This window comes from Peromyscus maniculatus, chromosome 23 (assembly GCF_049852395.1).
Source record: "Peromyscus maniculatus bairdii isolate BWxNUB_F1_BW_parent chromosome 23, HU_Pman_BW_mat_3.1, whole genome shotgun sequence".
Classification (NCBI taxonomy): domain Eukaryota; kingdom Metazoa; phylum Chordata; class Mammalia; order Rodentia; family Cricetidae; genus Peromyscus; species Peromyscus maniculatus.
Window position 1 is genome coordinate 8,648,693 of NC_134874.1, and position 21,105 is coordinate 8,669,797.

At 47.1% G+C, this 21,105-nt stretch overlaps 1 protein-coding gene across 2 annotated transcripts in view; it reads left to right on the top strand.

Moving 5' to 3' along the window:
- Positions 1–21,105, top strand: part of Taok3 (TAO kinase 3) — a 179,133-nt gene that overhangs the window by 111,206 nt on the left and 46,822 nt on the right. For both annotated transcript variants that reach the window (XM_015997445.3, XM_006970814.4), the window contains exons 11-14: positions 5,322–5,415; positions 6,631–6,712; positions 15,786–15,953; positions 19,017–19,223. In XM_015997445.3, coding sequence (XP_015852931.1) covers positions 5,322–5,415; positions 6,631–6,712; positions 15,786–15,953; positions 19,017–19,223 — 551 coding nt within the window. The remainder of the gene's footprint in view (positions 1–5,321; positions 5,416–6,630; positions 6,713–15,785; positions 15,954–19,016; positions 19,224–21,105) is intronic.

Consider the following 21,105-nt stretch of genomic DNA (forward strand, 5'->3'; position numbering starts at 1 on the left):
GGCTAAGGCCACTTGTTACCTCACAGAGGATCTGAATTCTGTTCCCAGCACTCACCTTGGGCAGCTCACACCCATCCGTAACTCCAGCTCCAGGGGATCCCATGTGCTCTTCTGGCCTCAGCAGGCACTGCACTCACTTGGCATCTGTTTGCACACCTAGACACACACACACACACATCGAGCACGGTGGTGTGCACACGTCCCAGCAGTTGGGAGGCTCCTGGGGTCAGGGCTGACCACTACTCTGTCACCCATTTCAGTACTGAGCCTAGCTGTCCCTTAGGAGGGTACACTTAGCTGCCAGGCTCCGGTGGGCATGATGAATGGTGTCTGTGCCATGCCTGAGGCAGTGAGTGCCAGATGTGGGATAGGAACTAAGCAACTCATGGCAGTTAGTGTTCCCTTTCAGCCAGGGCTGCCAGCCATATGTGTTCATAGGAAAACCTTGACTTACAAAAAGCATTGATCTAAGAGTGGGGTGCCTTTGGCCTCTTTCTCAAATAGAGTACAGCCCACTGGCTCCAAGTTAGCACATCCAGGCAGATCTGTTAGCAACGACCCACTCAACTGACCTCCTTAAAGATTGATCTTGGTTGGCATAGATGGTGCATCCGCCAAGATGTGACCATTGTCTGTCAGGTAAACAAGAACATACACACACACACACACACACACACACACACACACACACACACTAACCCCAGAGCTCAGGAGGAAGCAGCAGGCGACCTCTGGAGCAAACTGGCTAGCTAGACTAGCCGAATCAACAAGCTCTGGGTTCAATTGAGAGGCCCTATGGAGCACGATCAAGGAAACCATCTTCTGCCCTCCACCTGCATGCACACACCTGTGCACCTACACGTATGCAGATATACATACACACATAGGAAATATACACATCTACTCACATGCCCACTACCCACAAAAACACACGTATGCCAGACACGCGGACGGACACACACCCACACACTTGTGAACACTATGCAAACACAGAGACCCACACGCGTGTGTGTGCGCACACACACACACACACACACACACACACACACAAATAAGGACTCGCGCACGGGTCCTTGTCACCGGTCCCAGCAGTCCTTACTTTGCACTGTGTACAGACCCAGGCCCCGTGCTGTGCCCCTCCCATGCCATGATGAACTCCCTACGAAGGACCAGATGATGGATGTTTAGACTCCGCAGGCCCCGCCGTGTGTGTCTGCACTGCTTGTACCTTCCCCACCGGAACGGGAAACACCCGTGGAAAACACCTCCTTACACAGAAGTGGGCGGCTGGCTGGCTCTGGCCTTTGCTCTGCGGCGTCCTGTCTCGGTGACAAGCCCTGTCACTGTGGCTGTGAGGCTGGTGTTGCTTGCTTGCTTCCTTGGAGACAGTCTTCCTGTGCAGCCCAGGCTGTTCTAGAACTTGAGATCTTCTTGCTTTAGCCTACCCAGTGCTGAGATTACAGCCTTGGGCACCAGGCTCAGCTGGCTCAAGGGGAGTTCTTCCAGTAAAGAATTCAAACGTAGACCAGACCTTTCCAATCCAGTGTTTGGAGCACGGCCCCAGGCTCTGGTTTCTCTACTGTGGTGGTTTCCCCCACCATCTAAGGGCTGGCTGTTAAGGCTTGTTCCCAGACACTTTGCTTTGCTTGTCCTGGGCCCCCAACTTCAAGTCTGAGTTGCTGCTGTCTCTACACTAATGCTGAGTTTTGGTTTCGAGTTTCTCTTCTGAGACAGAATCAGAAGAGAAGCCTTGAAATGACTATCGAACATAGGATGACCTTGAATTTCTGATCCTCCTGTGTTCACTCCGAGTGCTAGGGTTACAGACATGCTCCCCCACACCTGGTTTGTGCATTGTAGGGATTGAACCCCCTGCATGGTAATCAAGCACTCTATGGACTGGTCTACATCCCCAGCTCCCACATCCTCTTTCTAAACTTCTGTGTTCTCCATCTGGTCCCCTGTTCACTGCTTCTCCCATGCAAATCACTGTTCCTCTGCATAGCTTGAATCAGTGTGCATTTTTTTGGGAACGAGAGTGACCTTACCCCTCTTAGGGTGAGCCCATCACATGGTATTTGATGTGAGCCCCAAGACCTCGGTCTCTTTTCATCATTTCTACGTGCCCGTTTGTTACACATAGATCCTTTTAAAACATTTTTTAATAATTCTATATAGATAATAAATATTTATTTCTCTGTCTGTGGGGGGTGGAGGAAGTGCATGTGGGTGCTTTGGCATGTAAGTGGAGGTTAGAAAGCAGCTTGCCAGAGTCATTTCTGTTCTTCCACCATCTAGACCCAGGGATCAAACTCAGCTCCTCAGTTTCAGCAGCAATCACCTTGGATGCTGAGCCATCTCAGCAGCCCACACAAAGATTCTTTGTGGATACAGTTCTTTGCATTAAGTTGCCCTTTATTAACTTACTTAGCAGGTTTTGTGGGGACTGCCTCCCAAGGTGAGTCTTCAGCACCCGACGGTAAAGAACAAAATGACCATCGTGAGCATGGTCACTGCCCCTGTGAGGTTTAGACACTTAGTAAGGGACACTTACAAGATAATGAGAGTTGTAATGTATGGCCAGAAGAAGCAGCACAGATCAAGTCCGCAGTGACAAAAGTCACAGGGGGCTTCTCTGAGGCAGTGATCGGTCACATGGCAGAAGCCCTTAATAAACATGCTTTCAATTACTGCAAAAACAAAGTGACTTTTCTCACTGCTGTGACCAAATACCTGACAAGAAACATTGTAAGCGAGGAAGGGTTGTTTAGCACTCACAGTTTGCGGGGATACAGTCCCTCCCCGTCAGGGAAGGCGTGGCCAAGAGCACTTAAGTCAGCTGGTTACATTGTTTGAGCTGACTGACAGGGAGTGGGTGGGGCAGGGCTACAAACATCCCAAGACCTTCCCTCCATGACTCACTTCTTCCAGTGAGGGTCTGCCTCCAGGAGACTCCACAGACTTCTAGAACAGGAGCACCAAAACTGAGGGACCCAGTGTTCAAGTATGCCACTTAACATACCAAAGCGGACCTGGCCTCAAGGTTCTCCCAGCATCCCTCAGTCCCTACCCACTCTGGGGTATGGCTGGCATACCCCACCCTCTACCCCGAATTCTCCAGCCCAGGGGTTAGGCTGCCCTTCCCCCAGGGGCTCTTCCTATAATCTAGACATTTTGGCTACCTGCTCTTTTTGTACCTTTGGAGTTCTTGGCTGCTGCACCTGGCTCCCCTCTCTCCCCCTCCCCCTTCCCTTCCCCACACATGACCCAGCCCGTCATGGTCATGTCCACTCGACTCTCCCAAATGTCCCTGTTGCTGCCTATGTTCTCTCTCTCTGTCTGTCTCTGTCTCTCTCTGTTTCTCTCTCTCTCTCTCTCTCTCTCTCTCTCTCTCTCTCTCTCTCTCTCTCGGTTTGTTTTTTTTTTTTTTTTTTTTTTTGAGACAGGGTTTCTCTGTAGCTTTGGAGCCTGTCCTGGACCTCCACCTGCTTCTGCCTCCCAAGTGCTGGGATTAAAGGTGTGCGCTGCTGCTGCTGCTGCCGCCGCCGCCGCCCGGCTTATATTCTCTCTTTTATCTACCATAAACTTTTCCCTCCACCACACCTAGGAGCAGCCATGTCCTTTCTTTTCCTTTTGATTTCTCTTTTTTCATCCATTCATGAGCCTGTGGGGGCATTTCATATTCAAGCCACAACAGGATTGTGAAGAATTAGCCAGAGCTGAGACAGGAGCACACATGTTCTCAGCTACACAAGAGACAAACAAGAGAACCGTTGAGCCCAGGAATTTCAGACCAGCCTGAGCAACATAGCAAGACCTCATCTCTTTAAAAAAAAAAAAAAAATTAATTAATTAAAACATTGTTTAAAAGAATTAGCCTCCTGATAAGGTTAAAATCTGGACTGGAAACATCCATGTGAAATGGCTGTTCTTGATGGCTGGAGAGCGGGGACCGAGGCCCATGTTCTTCTCGGGATAGGACAAGCTCATGGAGGTCTGCAGACGCTGCTCAGTGGTCTGAACTTAGGGCTAGCAGGAGTGGGAAGGCGCTTGTGTCCACAGGAGTTCCCAGTTTCCGTGTGGTTTTTAGAATTTGACATCACCAGAAGACCATGATCTAGAAACCCCTTGAGTCCACTTCCTGAAAAACAGCCCGAAAACACTTCTGTCTCTTCCCTGTGCTTGAAACCTTTGTCCACACTGCTCCGGCTCAGACCAGTTCACACACCATCGGCCAGTTTCGACCAGCTTCTACCAGTTTCTGCTTGATGCTGTAAACTGCTGCAGCGTGGTGGTGTACATGTGTGATCTCAGCTCGGGGGGCGGGAGGAGCCAACCAACTGGGGCTATGCTGGAGACCCTGGAGAGAGAAGGGTGGGGGAGAAAGAGGGGCAGGAAAGGGAGAGAAGAAATCCTTGCAGGATTCTAGTGGACCATCCCAGAGGTATCTGCAGACACCGGTCAGCAAAGACCCACCAAGGACTGTCATCAAAGCGTACTATGAGACCATGAAGGAGTAAATATTTTTTAAAAGACTAACAAGTCCCTCCACATCATCGCCTTCTTTTCTTTTTTTTTTTTTTTAAACATTTTATTTATGTGTCTATTTATTTTGGAGACAAGGTCTCACTATGTATCCTTGGCTATACTGGAACTCGCTATTTAAACAGACTGGCCTCTGGGCTGAGAAAGACCCTGGCTGTAAATAAATAATTAAATGTATGTCCCACTCCACAATAATATTTTTTTTCTTTTAAAAAGAGATTTATTTATTTTACATGTATGAATTTTTTGCCTGTATTGTCTTTACCACACTGTGTGCATGCATGCCCAGAAGAGGGCGCCAGCTCCCCTGGGGCTAGAGTTAATGGATGGTTGTGAGCCACCTTACAGGTGCTGAAACCTGGGTCCTCTGTAAGAGCAGACAGTGCTCTTAACCGCTGAGCCATCCCTCCAGCCCCTCCATTCCATAATAATATATTTTTGTTCTACTTTTCTTTGCTTTCTGATTTTATTTAATGAATATGTATTTTTTTAATTAAAATACACACACATATTCACACCTTGTCATTGAAAAACAGGCCAACCACAATCTATGCAGAACCTATGAAAAAATAAGGTCATTTTCTCCCACTATTCCGAAACGGGTTCTGCTGGGAGCCTTCCAGTGGACAGTGAGTGACCAGCGGCCAGCAATGGCTCCTTTGAGCTGGCCCTAAGACTACAACAGGAGAATGGTGTCTCGTTGATGGATAGTCCTGATTTTGCTACCGACCTTACTTCTTTGGAGAATGCCTCACTGTGCCTGCTTCCTCTTCCAGCGGAGCGGAAGCCCCCCCTCTTCAACATGAACGCCATGAGCGCCCTCTACCACATCGCCCAGAATGACTCCCCCACGCTACAGTCCAGGGAATGGTAAGACATCACCAAGAAACTCCCTGTGGGTGCCTGACATTCTCATGCAAGTACATTTTATAGATCTGCCTTAAAATACCATTGCATTCTTCCATCACAGCAATTGTAAGAATGGATGCCCCACAAACAGTGTACCTTTGTATACACGCACGCACGCACGCATGCACGAACATGCCCCCACCTCCCTCCCACACCTCATCCCTCAGGTCCTGCTCATCACATCTCATCTGAAGTTTTTAGCAGCTGTGAGATGCCCTGGCTGGTGTCATTGTTTGTCTCTGTGTCTATCCGAACGGGCTGGGACAGAACACATTACCCTCTATTCAGAAGATGTGTTGTTGTTGGCCCAAAACCATGGCATATTTGTAACTACTGAGGCCACAAGAGTTACAGAGAATGGGCCATCTAACCAGAGTGGACCCAAAGAAGTCTCCAAGAGAGGACTTAGTTTTATTCAGAAAGTGTGTTTCCAGGTCCCCTGTCCCGATGGGCTTTCGTTTCTATTCCTTAGAGGTTGTGGATGGCAGAGGGGTTAGCAGAGTGGTAATGAAGAATGCAGACTGGACGTTAGGAATGGTGTTACCTTTGAGGGGGGGAACGCATATTAAAGTGTTACACATAAGTATAGTGTTTGTATTTTCTGATCTGTTATGTGATTTGACCTATCCTTGCTTGTGTGTATGACTGCGTTGACTAGCTTGGGACTGTGTCCACCTCATTATCCAAAGGAATTAATTTTCAATGCCATAACTTGAAAATGATCCAGGTCTCCTGATATTTCAAAATGTCTTATGAAAAGGAATCTCCTGGCTGGGAGATGGCCCAGTCAGCAAAGTCTTGGCTGTGCATGCAAGAGGCTATCAGTTATGTCTCCAGAACCAATGCAAAAGCTGGGCCCCCAAATCCCAATTTGGGGAGATGGAGAGGGAGGAATGTCTGGGGCTCACTGCCCAGCCAGTCTAACCAAATCAGTGAGCTCCAGGTTCAGGGAGAGACCCTGCCTCAAACATCTAAGGTGGAGAGTGACTGTAAGAGACACTTCATGTCAGCCTGTGGCCTCTACACACACACACACACACACACACACACACACACACACACACACACACACACACAGAGTCCCAAGTTCCAAGTGTTCTCTCCCACGCACTTTGCCTTCTGTATGCTGTGTCCCTCAGCCCCTGACTGCTCTCCTTGATGTGTTCACTCACACAGGACCGACTCCTTCAGGAGATTCGTCGATTACTGCTTGCAAAAGATACCTCAGGAAAGACCAGCCGCGGTGGAACTGTTACGGGTAACTTTTCCCGTTTCCATCTGGGGAGGGGCCATGAGGTCTGGCCACAGGGCAAAGAGTTACCCCATGGCTGAGCACTGTGATACACTGGCGTATGGCGTGCTCCCTGGTTACAACCCAATGATGGAAATAGGCATAAAAAATGGCAAGGTTGTCAGGATCAGCATCCTTCCTGCCGTTCCCCCAGCCCACCCCTGTGGGTAGTGTTTTCCTCCCCGCCCCTCTGTGTTGCCTGAGTCCAGTCACTTTCTCCTCCCCGCTCTGCTTGCCATTCGGGGTTTTTCTGACTGAACTCGAGTGAGCTCTCACGATGATCTGCCAACATCACGGATGCCCACTCCGCCAACCTCAGTTAGGTTGGTGACAAATCCAGGCAGTGAGGATGTAGGGTGACCGTCTAAAACCAGATACGTGGGTCATACAGATGAACTGCAAGAGTGTCCCATAACTGTACTCAAGAGGCCATGGTGGCAGGCCTGTGATCTCACCACATGCCCAGGCTGATCTTGGGATCCTCCTGCCTCCACTTCCCCAGCACTGGTGTTAACTGGAGCATGCTGTCATCACGCCCAGCTCTGGAGGTAGAGGCAGGAGCATCAGTGGTTCCTGCCAGCCTTGGCTGCATGGGAGCCTGTCTCCAACAGCAGCAGAAAGTTTCCATTCTGTGATATTTTCCTTTTCTTTTCTTTGACTCCTGACCTTTTCTTTAATGAATTGGTTTGATTTGAACCTCACAGTCCTGAGCCTCTCTTTGCTTGTGTATGTATGTTGGTTTTATGTGATGATGCTGTGGTCCATCAGCAGGCGTGTAGTGGATGGGAATCCATCATGGTGTAAACATTTCCTGCCTGGCATAGGATAATGCAGACCTCTACCCTTTTATGTGTGTATGTTTATTAGTCCTGTTGCTCATTTCCTCCTGAGAATGGATCCTCTTCCGTGCAGTTTGGTTTGTTGGTTTGTTTATGAGAAAGACCCAGAAGGGTTGTATTCCTCAAATGTGTCAGGCCTAAAACAGTGGCCACTGTGGGCCTGGAGAAATGGCTCAGCAGGTCAGAGTGCTGGTTGTTCTTGTAGAGGACCGAGTTCAGTTCCCACCATCCACATGACGCTCACAGCCATCTGTGGCTCCAGTTCCAGGGGCTCCAGTGCCCCCTTGTGGCCTCTGCAGGCGCTGCACACAAATGTAGGGCACAGACTGTATGCTGGCAGGCAAACACCCCAACACAAAATAAGTTGTAAAAGTTCACACATATGAAATAAAAATAAATACATTTTTGGCTGGGGAGATGACCCTGTGGTAAGAGCACTTAAGCATCAGGACCTGAGTTCTGATCCCAGCACCTACATGAACCTGTATCCTCAGTGTTGTTGGGGGGCAGAGACAGGAAGGATGCTAATGCTTTCTGGCCACCAACCTGGCTCCATGTTTAGTGAGAGATGCTGCCTCAAAGGAATAATACAGGGAGTGGTGGAGCAAGACACCCAACATCCTCCACACCTGTGCTCACACACATAACACACACACACACACACACACACACACACACACACACACACACACATTGACACACAAAATAATGTTTTCCCAGTACTGGGGATTTTTGTGTGACACTACTCCTGTGAAGACCTGAACAGCAGTCTGCTCACTGCAGATTAGGATCTGAGGACAGACCAAAGTCCAACGTGGTGAACTGTGAGTTTTGCTGGGCTACAGGAATATGGGTGAGGGGCTACTGACAGGAGCAGAAATGACTCCAAGACAGCTGCATCACCAAAGCCCACCCCAGCACAAGTGACAGCTCACCAAAGCTGGACATCTAGAGCATACTGCACAGCCAGCAGGCAACTCAGCAGGTATCTCAGCTGGTCTGAGAGTGACCCTCAGCTGTCCTTACTGTTTATATATGCTTCGGGAGGGAAAGCCTAATGAATCTGGTCAGTTTTAGGGACTTCCTGAAGCTTTTGAGTTGTTTCCTTCCTGAGCTTAAGGAGCTTCCCTGTAGGATGGAGTGTTTCATCTCTGCTTAGAACACGCTGCTGTTCTACCTTTCTGTAAACAAGCTTGGAAGGCTTTAATCTAGGAGGAAGCAGCTACACAAAGAGTATTGATCCCAGGGCCTGATGCATGCTGGGAAAGTGGGAGCTGTGCACTTACACCTCCTTACACCCTGCCCCACAGTGAGCATCAACAGGTATGACAGCCCTCAGGAAGGAGAAGGCAGATCTTAGGTTGGAATGCATACCACCAGATCGCCCTGGAGTTTACCCCCTCACAGACCATTTGTGAGCATATGAATTGCACAGCTTAGAGTGATTTTTTTTAAAAAAAAAATGTTTCTGGTTGTGGTTTGGGTGTTTTTGTCTTTTTGTTCTGGATTTTTTTATAGAATTTTTTTCAACTTCATTGGGGTTGTTTTCATTTGGTTTGGAGGTTTTGAGCAGTGCTGGAGGTCAAAGCCAGGGCCTCACCCCTGTAAGGCCAGCACTGTGCCAACAGAGCTGCACACACACACACACACACACACACACACTCACTCACTCACCCGCCCCTCTGGCTGTAGTTTTAAGTTTTATTTCTCATCACTTGGAGAAGTCTCTTCCCTAAGCTGCAATGCTGTTTCTAGGGCCTCTCTGTGATCTTTGCCATTTGTCTGTCTGCTGTTGATTTTCTCCCTTACTCGTGTATAATGAGTCTTGCAGACATCTTTCTTACTTTTACTTTAGCTTTTTTTTTTTTTTTTTTTTTTTTTTTGGTTTTTCGAGACAGGGTTTCTCTGTGTAACTTTGCGCCTTTCCTGAAACTCACTTGGTAGCCCAGGCTGGCCTCGAACTCACAGAGATCCGCCTGCCTCTGCCTCCCGAGTGTTGGGATTAAAGGCGTGTGCCACCACCGCCTGGCCAGCATTCTTTTTAAAATTACATTGTTTTTAATTGAAATAAAAGTAATTCCATCACTTTCTCTATATCCTCCCAGTTTCCTTCCCTCCAACCCCTCTCGTGTTCCCCAATCTCAAGTTGATAGCCTTTTATGTACACAAATATATAAAAACACACCCTGCAGAGTCCATTTTTGTTGGTGGTGTAGTTTCCAGGCTGATTATTCTGCATTCGACAACCACGAATGGGCTCATCCCTGGGAGAGTCTAAGTCTCCTTTCCCAGCAGTCAACTGTGGCCTGTAGTTCTTTGTGCAGGGGTGAGACCTCGTGACAAATGTCTCTCTTCCATGGTTGCATGTCCATCGCTATTGCCATTGTTCTGGTCATGTTTCTGCAGCCTGATTGATTCACAGCCGACCTCGTGATTCTGACTCTCACAATCTTCCCACCCCCTCCTCCATGGTATTCCCTGAGCCATGGCTGCAGGAGCTGTGGTGTGGATGTACATGTTGGGGCTGGGCTTCCCATATCTATTGACGTCTGCATGTGTCCAGTCGTGCTTTTCTGTGTTGGTCTCCATTTATAGTTAAGAGAGGCTTCTCTGATGAGGGATGGTAGCCGCATTTATCTGGGGGTATAAAGATAAGATTTAGAATGTGGTAAGGAGTTAGGCTGATCTGGCAAAGTGTCGGCAGCAGATTCTGTTCTAAGGTCCATGGCTTCATCAGCCTCAGGACTATGGCCAGGTTTCTAGCGACAGGCTATGATGTGTCCCTCCTTTGAGTCCAATTAGACAACTCTCGGTTGCCACCGACATGTGAGCACCACTTCTTACACCATAAAGGTGTAATACCCTGCCACGCTGGTAATTGTCATGGTTCATAGGTGTTAGAGCTGGGTAAGGTTGTTTAATTGTTTCCCTCCCTTGGCGGCTTACACAGTAATTTCTGGAACCACGGGAGCTAGGACACAGGACAGAGACAATCAGGTCAGTTCCAGCTCAAATCACAGGATTCCTGTGTCCTGAGTGTGTGGTTTCTTCAGCAATAGAGGTCTACCCTTGAGAGACAAGGTTACCTCAACCCTTGAGAGGCAACCTAGGCTACACCTATAATCTATATTGTTTGGGGCATCACTTAGCCTGCCCTGACCAATCATCTCAAAGAAGGTTTCTTGTGCCTGGACTGGGACCTTTGCTGGTCCCTCCATCAACGTTAGAAATCAGTAGGCATTTCTATCTACTAACAGCAGACAGGCTGAGAAAGAGGGCACGGGTACACTTCTCTTTAAAATAACATTGGAAAAGGATTTTTGAATAAACCTAACCAAGGATGTAAAAGACCTTGATAATGAAAACTTCAGCTCTCAGGACTAGAGATGGCTCAGCAGTTAAGAGCAGGATCCGCAGGAGCTGGGCACGGTGGCTCACGTCTTTAATCCCAGCACTCTGGAGGCAGAGTCAGGTGGATTTCTGAGTTCGAGGCCAGCCTGGGCTACAGAGTGAGTTCCAGGACAACCAGGACCACACAGAGAAACTCTGTCTTGAAAAATCAAAACAAAAAAAGAGCACTGGCTGCTCTTCTAGAGGACCTGGGTTGATCCCCAGCATCCACATGGTGGCTCACAACTGTCTGTGACTCAGTCCCCTACACATAAAATAAAGGAAAAAAAGAAAGAAAACTTCAAATCTCTGAAGAAAGAGATTAAGAAAGACACTGGAAAATGGAAAGACTTCCCATGTTCATGGGTTGGTAGAATTAATATTGTGAAAATGACCATCCTATCAAAATGATGGACAGATTCAATGAAATCCCAATCAAAGTACCTAGGCATTCTCCACAAAAATAGGGAAAAAAAAATCCTGAAATTCAGATGGAACCAGAAAAGACCACTGATAGCCAAAGCAGTCCTGAGCAAAAGTAAAAATTCTGGCGCAACTGCTATTCAAGAGGCCTTCAGCCTCCTCTGTACTGAAGACTGCCTTGCATGAATTTTGAAAAGGCACGAGGTAAGAATCTCACTTTTTCCTCCAGCTGGCTATCTACGTATTCCTGAATATTTTTCAATAACCCTTCTTTCCTTCATATTTTCTTCCTGACATTAAAATGTCACTTTTGCATTGACTAAATATAGAACTAAGGCAAAAATTATTGAAATGTTTAAAAACCTCAATGTGACGTGATAAACACTGACGAAATAAACAAAGGCAACCTGAGAAAAACTAAGGCCAGGAAGTTACCCGTGCATTAATTTTCCTATTTTTCAGATTCAAACATAGTGTTTTGATACAGGTGACCCGCTCTCTTAAGCCTTGTATGATATCTTCTCTTCATTTTTTGAGAAGTTGTGTTGCATTGACATATTTATTTAGAGAGAGCGTATGTGTGCACATGAGCATGTGTGTCCCGCACACATGTCACCTGCTCTCCGTTCCCCTTCCACCGTGTGGGTCCAGCTGTCACACTCAGGTCACCATCGGTCTTGGTGGCAATCACCTATACCCACTGAGCCATCTCGCCAGCCCTCTCCTTAATTTAATTAAATCTATTTACTTATTGATTTATTTACTTATTGAGGATCACATTTGTACCCAGGTTTTTTCATATTTTTTTAATTTTTGGAATTAAAATATGATTACATAACTTTCCCTCTTCCCTTCCCTCCTTCCAACCCCCCCCCCCATACCACCCCACCCCACTTCCAGGGCTTTCTCTCAAATTCATGGCTCTCATTTATTTTATTTTTTTTTCTCCTTAATTTTAAAGGGAGGTTTAGGAATAGATAACACTGGCAGTGAAAAAAATTATAACTAAAATGAAGCAATTATTTTATTTCATTCTCTTCTAATTCTGTTAAATTCAAGTATATCTTTAGCTTTGTAGATTATACTTAAATTAGAATCCATGATATGGTTCCCATTTGAAATTTTTTTTATTAAAAGTCTTTGTTCTGGGGTGGGGGGAATTGTTAAGACCTAAGTTGACATCCTATAATTTTACAATATTTTCTTCTGGATGATGGAAATTGGAATTCGTTTATTTTCCTTTAAGCATTTTTTTCTATATTATTTGAGTAGTTAAACATTGTAAAGAACAATAAAGTTATTATTTTGTTGTTGTTTGACACAGGGTCTCGATATAGAGCTTTGCCTGGCCAGGGACTCACTCTGTAGACCAGGCTCTTCCTGCCTCTGCCTCCCAAGTGCTAGGATTACAAGCATGAGCCACCCATGGTTTACAGATTATTCTCTCTTTTTTTTTTTTTTTAATTTATTTATTTATTATGTATACAGCATATATGCCTGCAGGCCAGAAGAGGGCACCAGATCTCATTACAGATGGTTGTGAGCCACCATGTGGTTGCTGGGAATTGAACTCATGACCTCTGGAAGAGCAGTCAGTGCTCTTAACCTCTGAGCCATCTCTCCAGCCCCAGATTATTCTCTTAAAGGGGTCTGGACCTTTCGACTGCAGGGGTGCAGAGAGCAACAGGGGTGTGGGGGTGCAGGCAAGGAATATGAGCACAACACAGGTGTGGCAGCGGCAGGACCAGGGCCAGCCATCCTCTAGAGTGTTCTGTGCACTGGCTAGGAGGACGAGAAGAAAGGACTGGGTCTGGAATAAAAGCAGGAACCCAGGGCAGCAGGCTTTCGCCAGGAGGCAGAGAGATATACTTGGGCGTTGAGTACTTCCACGTTTCAGAAGGTGTGCACAGGGGAGGGCTGAGTCCTCTCCTAGTATGAGGTCTCGAATGTCGAGAACAGGGGTGTCCCTCCCAACCCAAAGTAGTGTGTGACTCAGCAATGTCACTCTGAGGCCCAGCCTCTCTATCCGCTTTCTCCACAGCTCGTGGCCTCCATCTTCTTAGGTGGAAAATGACAGCCCCAGCCCCAGGACTCAATCCTGATTCCAGACCAGGAAGGACACAGGGCTAAAGCCAAAACACCTGTGTTTTTTGTTTTTTGTTTTTTGGGTTTTTGTTGTTGTTGTTGTTGTTGTTGTTGTTTGTTTGTTTTTTGTTTTTTTCCTTACACGTCTTCCTTTTGATCTACAAAAGAAACCTCAGAGGCTTCTGCCTGCGTGTGCTGGGCTGCTGCTTGCTACCAATAGCAGCTGGGGTGGGTGCAGGTCCCTGGTCCTTTGCTTCTGCCTGTCCGGCCCTCTAGTGGAGGGCAGCCCTCGAAGGAACCCTGGCCTCTGATGGACTGCACCGCTGCCATGTTTTTATCCAAACTGTATGACCAGTGAGTGAGCCATGCGGTCTTCTTCATGCTGTGTCTGAAAAAAAGAGAAGGCAAAATATGCACAAGTCTGTTCTCCAAAAGCTGGTGAGAGGTAGAAGGCCAGGAGAATTGTGGCCGGGTATAGACCTCGTCCCACCTCAGCTTTGGAAGGGACAAATCTGTCTTTGTTACTTAAGGTTCTTGTCACTAGTTTTTTAAGGATTTTATTTATTTTATTTTATGTGTGTGGTGCCTCCATGTACGTATGTGCGCTATGCACATGCAGTACCCACAGAAGCCAGAAGAGGGCATTAGATCCCTGGAACTGGAGTTACAGACAGTTGTGGACCACCATGTGGGTGCTGGGAACTGAACTCAGGTCCTCTACAACAGTAGCCAATACTCCCAGCCACTAAGACGTCACTACAGCCCTAAGTTCTAGTGGTTTTTATTATATTATATTTATGATAAAGTAAATCTTAGGGAATAGCATCACCCCAGAGCAAAGGGAATGCTTATTAATTGATGTGACTATTATGGAAATCAGTGTACCATTTCCCCCAGAAAATAAGAAACAACTATAACAACAAAGGACTGTATCTGATCCAACATTCCCTCCTCCAGGTTCACATCTAAAAGAAATGGAATTCATTATCTTGTAAAGATGTCTGCATCCCATAATTACTATAGCACTACCTGTAGCAACCAAGGTGTTGGAAACAATCCCACATGTCCAATAGTGGGACAAAAGATAAGGGAAGCTGTGATCACACACACACACACACACACACACACACACACACACACACACACACACACAGAAACACAAACACAATACAATCGTTTTCACCCTGGGAATAGGAGTTCCCAGCCAGACATGGTACCAAAGCCTGTAAGCTCAACATTTGGGAGGTGGAGGCAGGAGATCAGAGGACTACATAGTGAGTTCAAGGCCAGCCTGGGCCACATTAGACCCTGTCTCAATTAAAGGAGGAGAGAAGATGGGAGAGAGAGAGAGAACCTATGGTATGTGATAACACGGATGAATCTAGGCAGCATTCTACAAGTCAGAGAAACCAGACATACAAAGGAAGGCCCCAAACAGCATTGTATACAAGTAGAATTGACACACTTTTTTAAAAATCAAAGATATAGGAAACAAGTAGAAAGATGGTTTCAGGGATGGAAATGAGAATTAGGGCTGATGAGAGGGCTCAGTAGGGGAAGGGGCTTGTCACCAAGACTGAAGACCTGAGTTCAGTTCCCAGGAGAGACCCGACTCTAACGGGTTGTCCTCTGACCTGGACACACATGTGTGTACACACATACAAATGAATATGTAGAAGAGAATTGGGGAGGTTGAAGTATTGGGCCCAGTGTTTTACTTCCGCAGTATAATGAATAGTAGTGAGACCTAAGGTCTGACCTGAAAACTGTAGATGCCATGCAAATTTTGACGGCAGTGGGTTTTAGGCACCTTTGCTACAGACACGAGAATGGGAAATGATGGTGTGGTAACTGCCTTCTGTTACTTCGTCATTTGCACCAAAGCATCACATTGTATACCATAAATATATATAATTAAAAAGAGAAAGTCTTTTAGACAAGGTCTCATGATGTATCTCTGGCTGGCCTGGAACTCACTGTGTAGACAGAGATCCCCTCACCTCTGCCTCCTAGTGCTGGCATTAAAAATTGTGCACTGCCCTGCTTAACAAAACAAAAACAAACAAAAAAGAAATCTTGTGGAGACTCCAGAGCTGAGTCTGCAAAGAGGAGCTTGGGACAGATTGTAGAAGCATTGTTATCTCTTTGTAAGGGGGAGTCCCCTTGAGGGACACCAGCCTCAAGATCACATTTATTTCTAAGGTCCGTGAACCTGTTCCCTCTTCCCTGTCTGTTTATGTGTATACATCGCTCATAAAGATAAGGCTTACTCACCATCAGTGTTTTCCTCCCCTGTCAATCAGCACGACTTCATTCGGAGGGAGCGGCCACCACGGGTCCTCATTGACCTCATACAGAGGACAAAAGATGCTGTCCGAGAGTTGGACAACCTGCAATACAGAAAAATGAAGAAAATCCTCTTCCAGGAGACTCGAAACGGACCCTTGAATGAGTCACAGGAAGAAGAAGAAGTAGGTCCCCCTGATTTCAGCTTCCCGAGTTGGTACAGGGAAAACATTTTGGAGGATGGGAACAGAATGGGTGCTCTCTCCCCTAAGAAACACTCGGGGTAATAGGGACACAAGTGCAGCAACTCTTGCTTAAGGTAGACTGTGAAAAGTGCTGGGGGTCCAGCCCCAGTATGGGGGGCAGGACACAGTGCTGGGTAGGAGTGAGGGTATAGTGAGTAGTACCCATTATCATACAGGCTCAATCATGTGTGAGCTGCAAAGTTCACTGCTGCCAAAGATCTCAAAGTGGCACTGGGCTTGCAATCTGTGTGTTCGACACAGAAAAGACCAACAGAGGTCCTATCCCACCTATAGCCAGTAGGCTAAAGGCAACTGAGCCATTCCCTTCCTTGACGAGGCTTACTGCAATTTGGAGTCCTTGTAAGATGGTATCCCAAAAGCAAATGGAACTTGAGTTTATAAATTTATAATTTTCAAAGCCAATCGAAAGGTATATAACTATTGAATTAAATTTACCATGCCCAATAGAATGGAAGATTAACTAACTGTGGTAGCTACTTTTGCTGCCAGGGTCTCCACTGTGCTAGCTGTAGTAGCCAATTATGAAATGGCAATCCCGGAAACAGTAGCAGCGGTGGCCGCCACTGCTATAACAGCAACAACAGCAGCGGCGATGTTAAATTCTCTTCTGGAGCGTGTGGGCATCCACTGGTATGGATACAGCTCCAGGCAGGGCACAGTGCTTGGTAGGAGTGAGGGTATAGTGGGATGGGATAGACATTCATGAATGGGCACAGCCCAAAATTTTAAATCTATTTTTATTTGAGAATTTCACACACACGTACAAAGCCTTCCAGTCGCATTCAGCCCTTGTTCCCCCTCCAGCTCTTTCAGGACCTTCCCCCCACCCCACCCTGTCTTAGTCAGGGTTTCTGTTGCTGAGAAGAGACACCATGACCCTGGCAACTCCTATAAAGGAAAACATTTAACTGGGGTGGCTCACTCACAATTCAGAGGTTTAGTCCATTATCATCATGGTGGGAAGCATGGCAGCATGCAGGCAGACACAGTGCTGGAAGTGAGAGTCATCACATCTTGATCCAAAAGCAGCAGGAAATGAACTGTCTCACTGGGCGTGGCCAGAGCATATGAGACCTCAAAGCCCACCTCCTCAGTGACACACTTCCCCCAACTAGACCACACCTACTCCAACAAGGCTACCTCTCCTAATAGTCCCCACTCCCTTTGGGTGCCATTTTCTTTCAAACCGCCATGGTCCACTCCCTGGCCCCCAAAGACTTGTAGCCATATCATAATCCAAAAATGCATTCAGTCCAAGTTCAAAAGTCCCCATAGTCCGTAACAGTCTCAAACTTATTTAAAAGTCTAAAGTTCAAAATCTCTTCTGAGAGTCATGGCAATCTCTTAACTGTAATTCCCTGTAAAATCAAAAATGAGATCACATACTTCCAACATATAATGGCACTGGATATACATTACCATTCCAAAACATAGGGAAGGGAGCATAGTGAGGAAATACTGGACCAAAGCAAGACAAAAACCAGCTGGGCAAACTCCAAACTCTGCATCTCCATGTCTGATGTCAAGAAGCTCTTCATATCTCCATCTCTGTTCAGCTTTGTTGACTACAACACACTTCTTTCTCTTGAGCTGGTTCCACTCCCTGATAGCAGCTCTCCTCAGCAGGTATCTTACGGCTCTGGCATCTCCAATATGGAATATGACGTGGAAGCAGACATCTTTAATCCCAGCACTAGGGAGGCAGAAGCAGGCTGATCTCTGTGCATTCAAGGCTAGCCTGGTCTACAGATCGAGTTCCAGGCCAGCCCTGGCTACATACTGAGACCCTGTCTTCAAAACAAAAAAAATGAAAAAGTGGTGTATTGCCTACCATTTTGCATGACTAAGTGAATGTTTGTATTCTCACGTCTACATAGCAATTTACTGAGTTCGTTTGTGTAGAGTGAGGTTGGAAAACAAGGCTTATCTGTACCTAGATTGACTTAGTGACATTTAATCTTGTGGGGGAAGAGCCTCTTCTGTGATGACTAACTGCTATATCCACACTGTTTCACCCCAGCCCGCTGTTAGTCTTTGGCCCAGTAGACATGCATACCAGTATTATCTAATAGATATTTTTCATGAGATCACAGAGGAAAGCATGGCAGACATGCATTGGGGAGGCAGAATTTAATTACCTACCTCTGACGGTACAATTCCTACCCCTGCCTCATATGCAGTTACTCACTAATAGCCTGCAGGGGAGCATACTGCTTGTCCCCTCTAAAGACCCTCTCCACCACACTCCAGTTTCAGGTGACAACTTCGAATATTGTAGAGATCATCAGTTTGGTGGCCAGCAATGTCTCTCTGGAGGACATTGGTATTCCTGAAAAGCCCACCTGGACTCATGACACATCCTGGGAACAATCCCATAGTGTCACGGTCATGTGTAGCAGGGGAATCCCTGGAATGGTAGCATTTCAAGTCTTTCATAAACAGAGTGGCCCTGGGGGAGGTACAGAAGTGAATATAAGATGTCCGGTCATAGTAGCGTGTCCCCAAAGATCTTCCATTAAAAAAAAAAATGATATGTGAGGAACTGGGGAGATGGCTGAGTTGATAAGTCCACTTACTGTGTAGGTATAAGGACCTAAACTCCATCCCCAGAACCCATATTTTAAAAAATCCAGCAGTCATGGTGCCTGCTTATAATCACAGCTCTGGGGAGGCAGAGACAGGCTAGGCCAGCCTAGCCTACTTGGTGAGATCCAACCAGTGAGAGACCCTGTCACAACATTCAAGGTAGATAGCTCTTTAGGAACAACACCCAGGGTTGACCTCTGTCTACAATGCACACACACACACACACACACACACACACACACACACACACACACTTGTTGATCTTTGCACACCAACAGAAAAGCAGCTCGCCGCTGCGGAATTGAGTATACTCAGTGGCCCGGTCAGTGAGTCGGCACTAGATCTCCAGGTGTTTGGTTTTTGTTTTTGTTTTAATGCCACTGCCCATTTTTACAGGACAGCGAACATGGAAGCAACCTGAGCAGAGAGGTGGACAGCCTGGGCAGCATCCACTCCATCCCCAGCGTGTCCGTGAGCACAGGCAGCCGGAGCAGCAGTGTGAACAGCATGCAGGAGGTCATGGATGAGAGCAGCCCCGAGCTCGTCTTGATGCAGGAGGATGAAGGCACTGTCAGCTCCGGCTCCTCCATGGTGCACAAGAAGGTAGGCATCCCAGGGCCCTCGCGGGCCAGGCTGGGTGGTCACAGCAAAGCCAGCTCAGGACACACTGCTTCCAGGTGGGTGGGCTTCCGCTTTGCGCCCAAAGCATGGGAAGAGAAGAGCATGAAGGACTTGAGGTAATGAGTTGACAGAAGACCATGTTGGCCACACCCTCTGTGGCTTTACCCCCTCCGGTTGCTCTGATGGCTGCCGGTAAAGAAATCCCAGTGGAGCACAGTGGTACAGGGTCTAGAATGCTAGACCCTGGAAGACTGAGGCAGGGGGATTACCACCGTTCAAGACTGCCCTGTGTTACATTGTGAGATGTAGGCCAGCCCAGGTTACACAGTGAAATCCTGTCTCAAGAAAGAAAGAAAAGAAGAGGAGAGGAGAGGAGAGGAGAGAAGAGAAGAGAAAAAAAAGAAAGAGAAAGAAAACAAACAAAAAGGATGGAGAGATGGCTCAGAGGTTAAAAGTACTGGTTGCTCTTCCAAAGGACGTGGGTTCAATTCTCAGCACCCACATAAATGGCTCACAACCATCTAACTCCAATCAGGTGGCTCTGACACCCTCTTCTGGCCTCCTCAGACACCAGACATGCAAAATGCATAGATATTTATGCAGGTAAAAAGCCTATTGACGCCCGGCGGCGGTGGTGGCACATGCCTTTAATCCCAGCATTCAGGAGGCAGAGGCAGGCGGATCTCTGTGAGTTCGAGGCCAGCCTGGTCTATATAGCAAGTTCCAGGACAGCCAGAGCTACACAGAGAAACCCTGCCTTACCAAAAAAAAAAAAAAAAAAAAAGGAGGAAGGAAGAAAGAAGGTCAAAGTCCCCAGAGCTTCATGGAAAGACACTCATCTTTACAGAGGATCAGTGACCTCCACACCTCAGACCATCAGAAGAAAGCTTACAGCCAGGCTTGGCAGTTCATCTTTAACCCCAGAGACTCGAGAGGCTGAGGCTGGAGGATGGCAAGTTCAAGGCTTGCCAGGGCTACAGAGTGAGTTCAAGGTAAACATCTTACAAAGACCCCTGTCTCGACACGAAAAGCCAAAGACAAAACAGCAGCAAATGAAGCCTGAAGATAGAACTCACTGGTGGTGTCTATGACTGTCATGGGCAGGTGCCCTGGTTCCACCCCCAGTACCCGGTGCAGGGGTAGGAAGTGTTTTGGAATCTACAGTCCTGAGTGCTGTTTGTTTTAGGGATGGTTTTTATTCTTCTATGTGGTTTCTAGAATTTATTGTTTATGATCCTTCTAAGGCTAGCTCTTTGCCAGCTAACTACATGTACAGATTTATTTTGTTTGTTTGTTTGTTGTTTGTTTTGTTGGGAGGGTGCACATATGTGTGACCAGCACACATGTAGAGATCAGAGGAAAACCTTCAAGAGTAGATTCTGTCCTTCCCCTGTGGGGGGAGGGGGTTCCAAGGGCATCAGGCTTAGTGGCAGGCAAGGCTCCTTATCCCGTTAACTATTTTGACTTTTGATTGAATGGTCCTGATTAAGGATGCCTGTCCTAGGATGTCTGTCCTAGGATGTCTGTCCTGTTGGCTTTCTGGAACTTCCAGATCCAAGCTGGAATGGCTACCCACTACACCTGTCCTAGGATGTCTGTCCTGTTGGCTTTCTGTTGCTGTGATAAACTCCACGACCAACAACACCTTGGGGAAGAAAGGGTTTATTTCATCTTACAACTCTCAGGTCACACTCCATCACTGATGGAAGTCAGGGCAGGAACTCAGACAGGGCAGGAACCTGGAGGCAGGAGCTGATGCAGAGGCCATGGAGTGGAGCTGCCGACTGGCTTGCTCAGGCTGCTTTCTTATAGAACCTAGGACCAGCAGCCTGTGGATGGCTCCACCCACAGTGGGCAGGCCCTA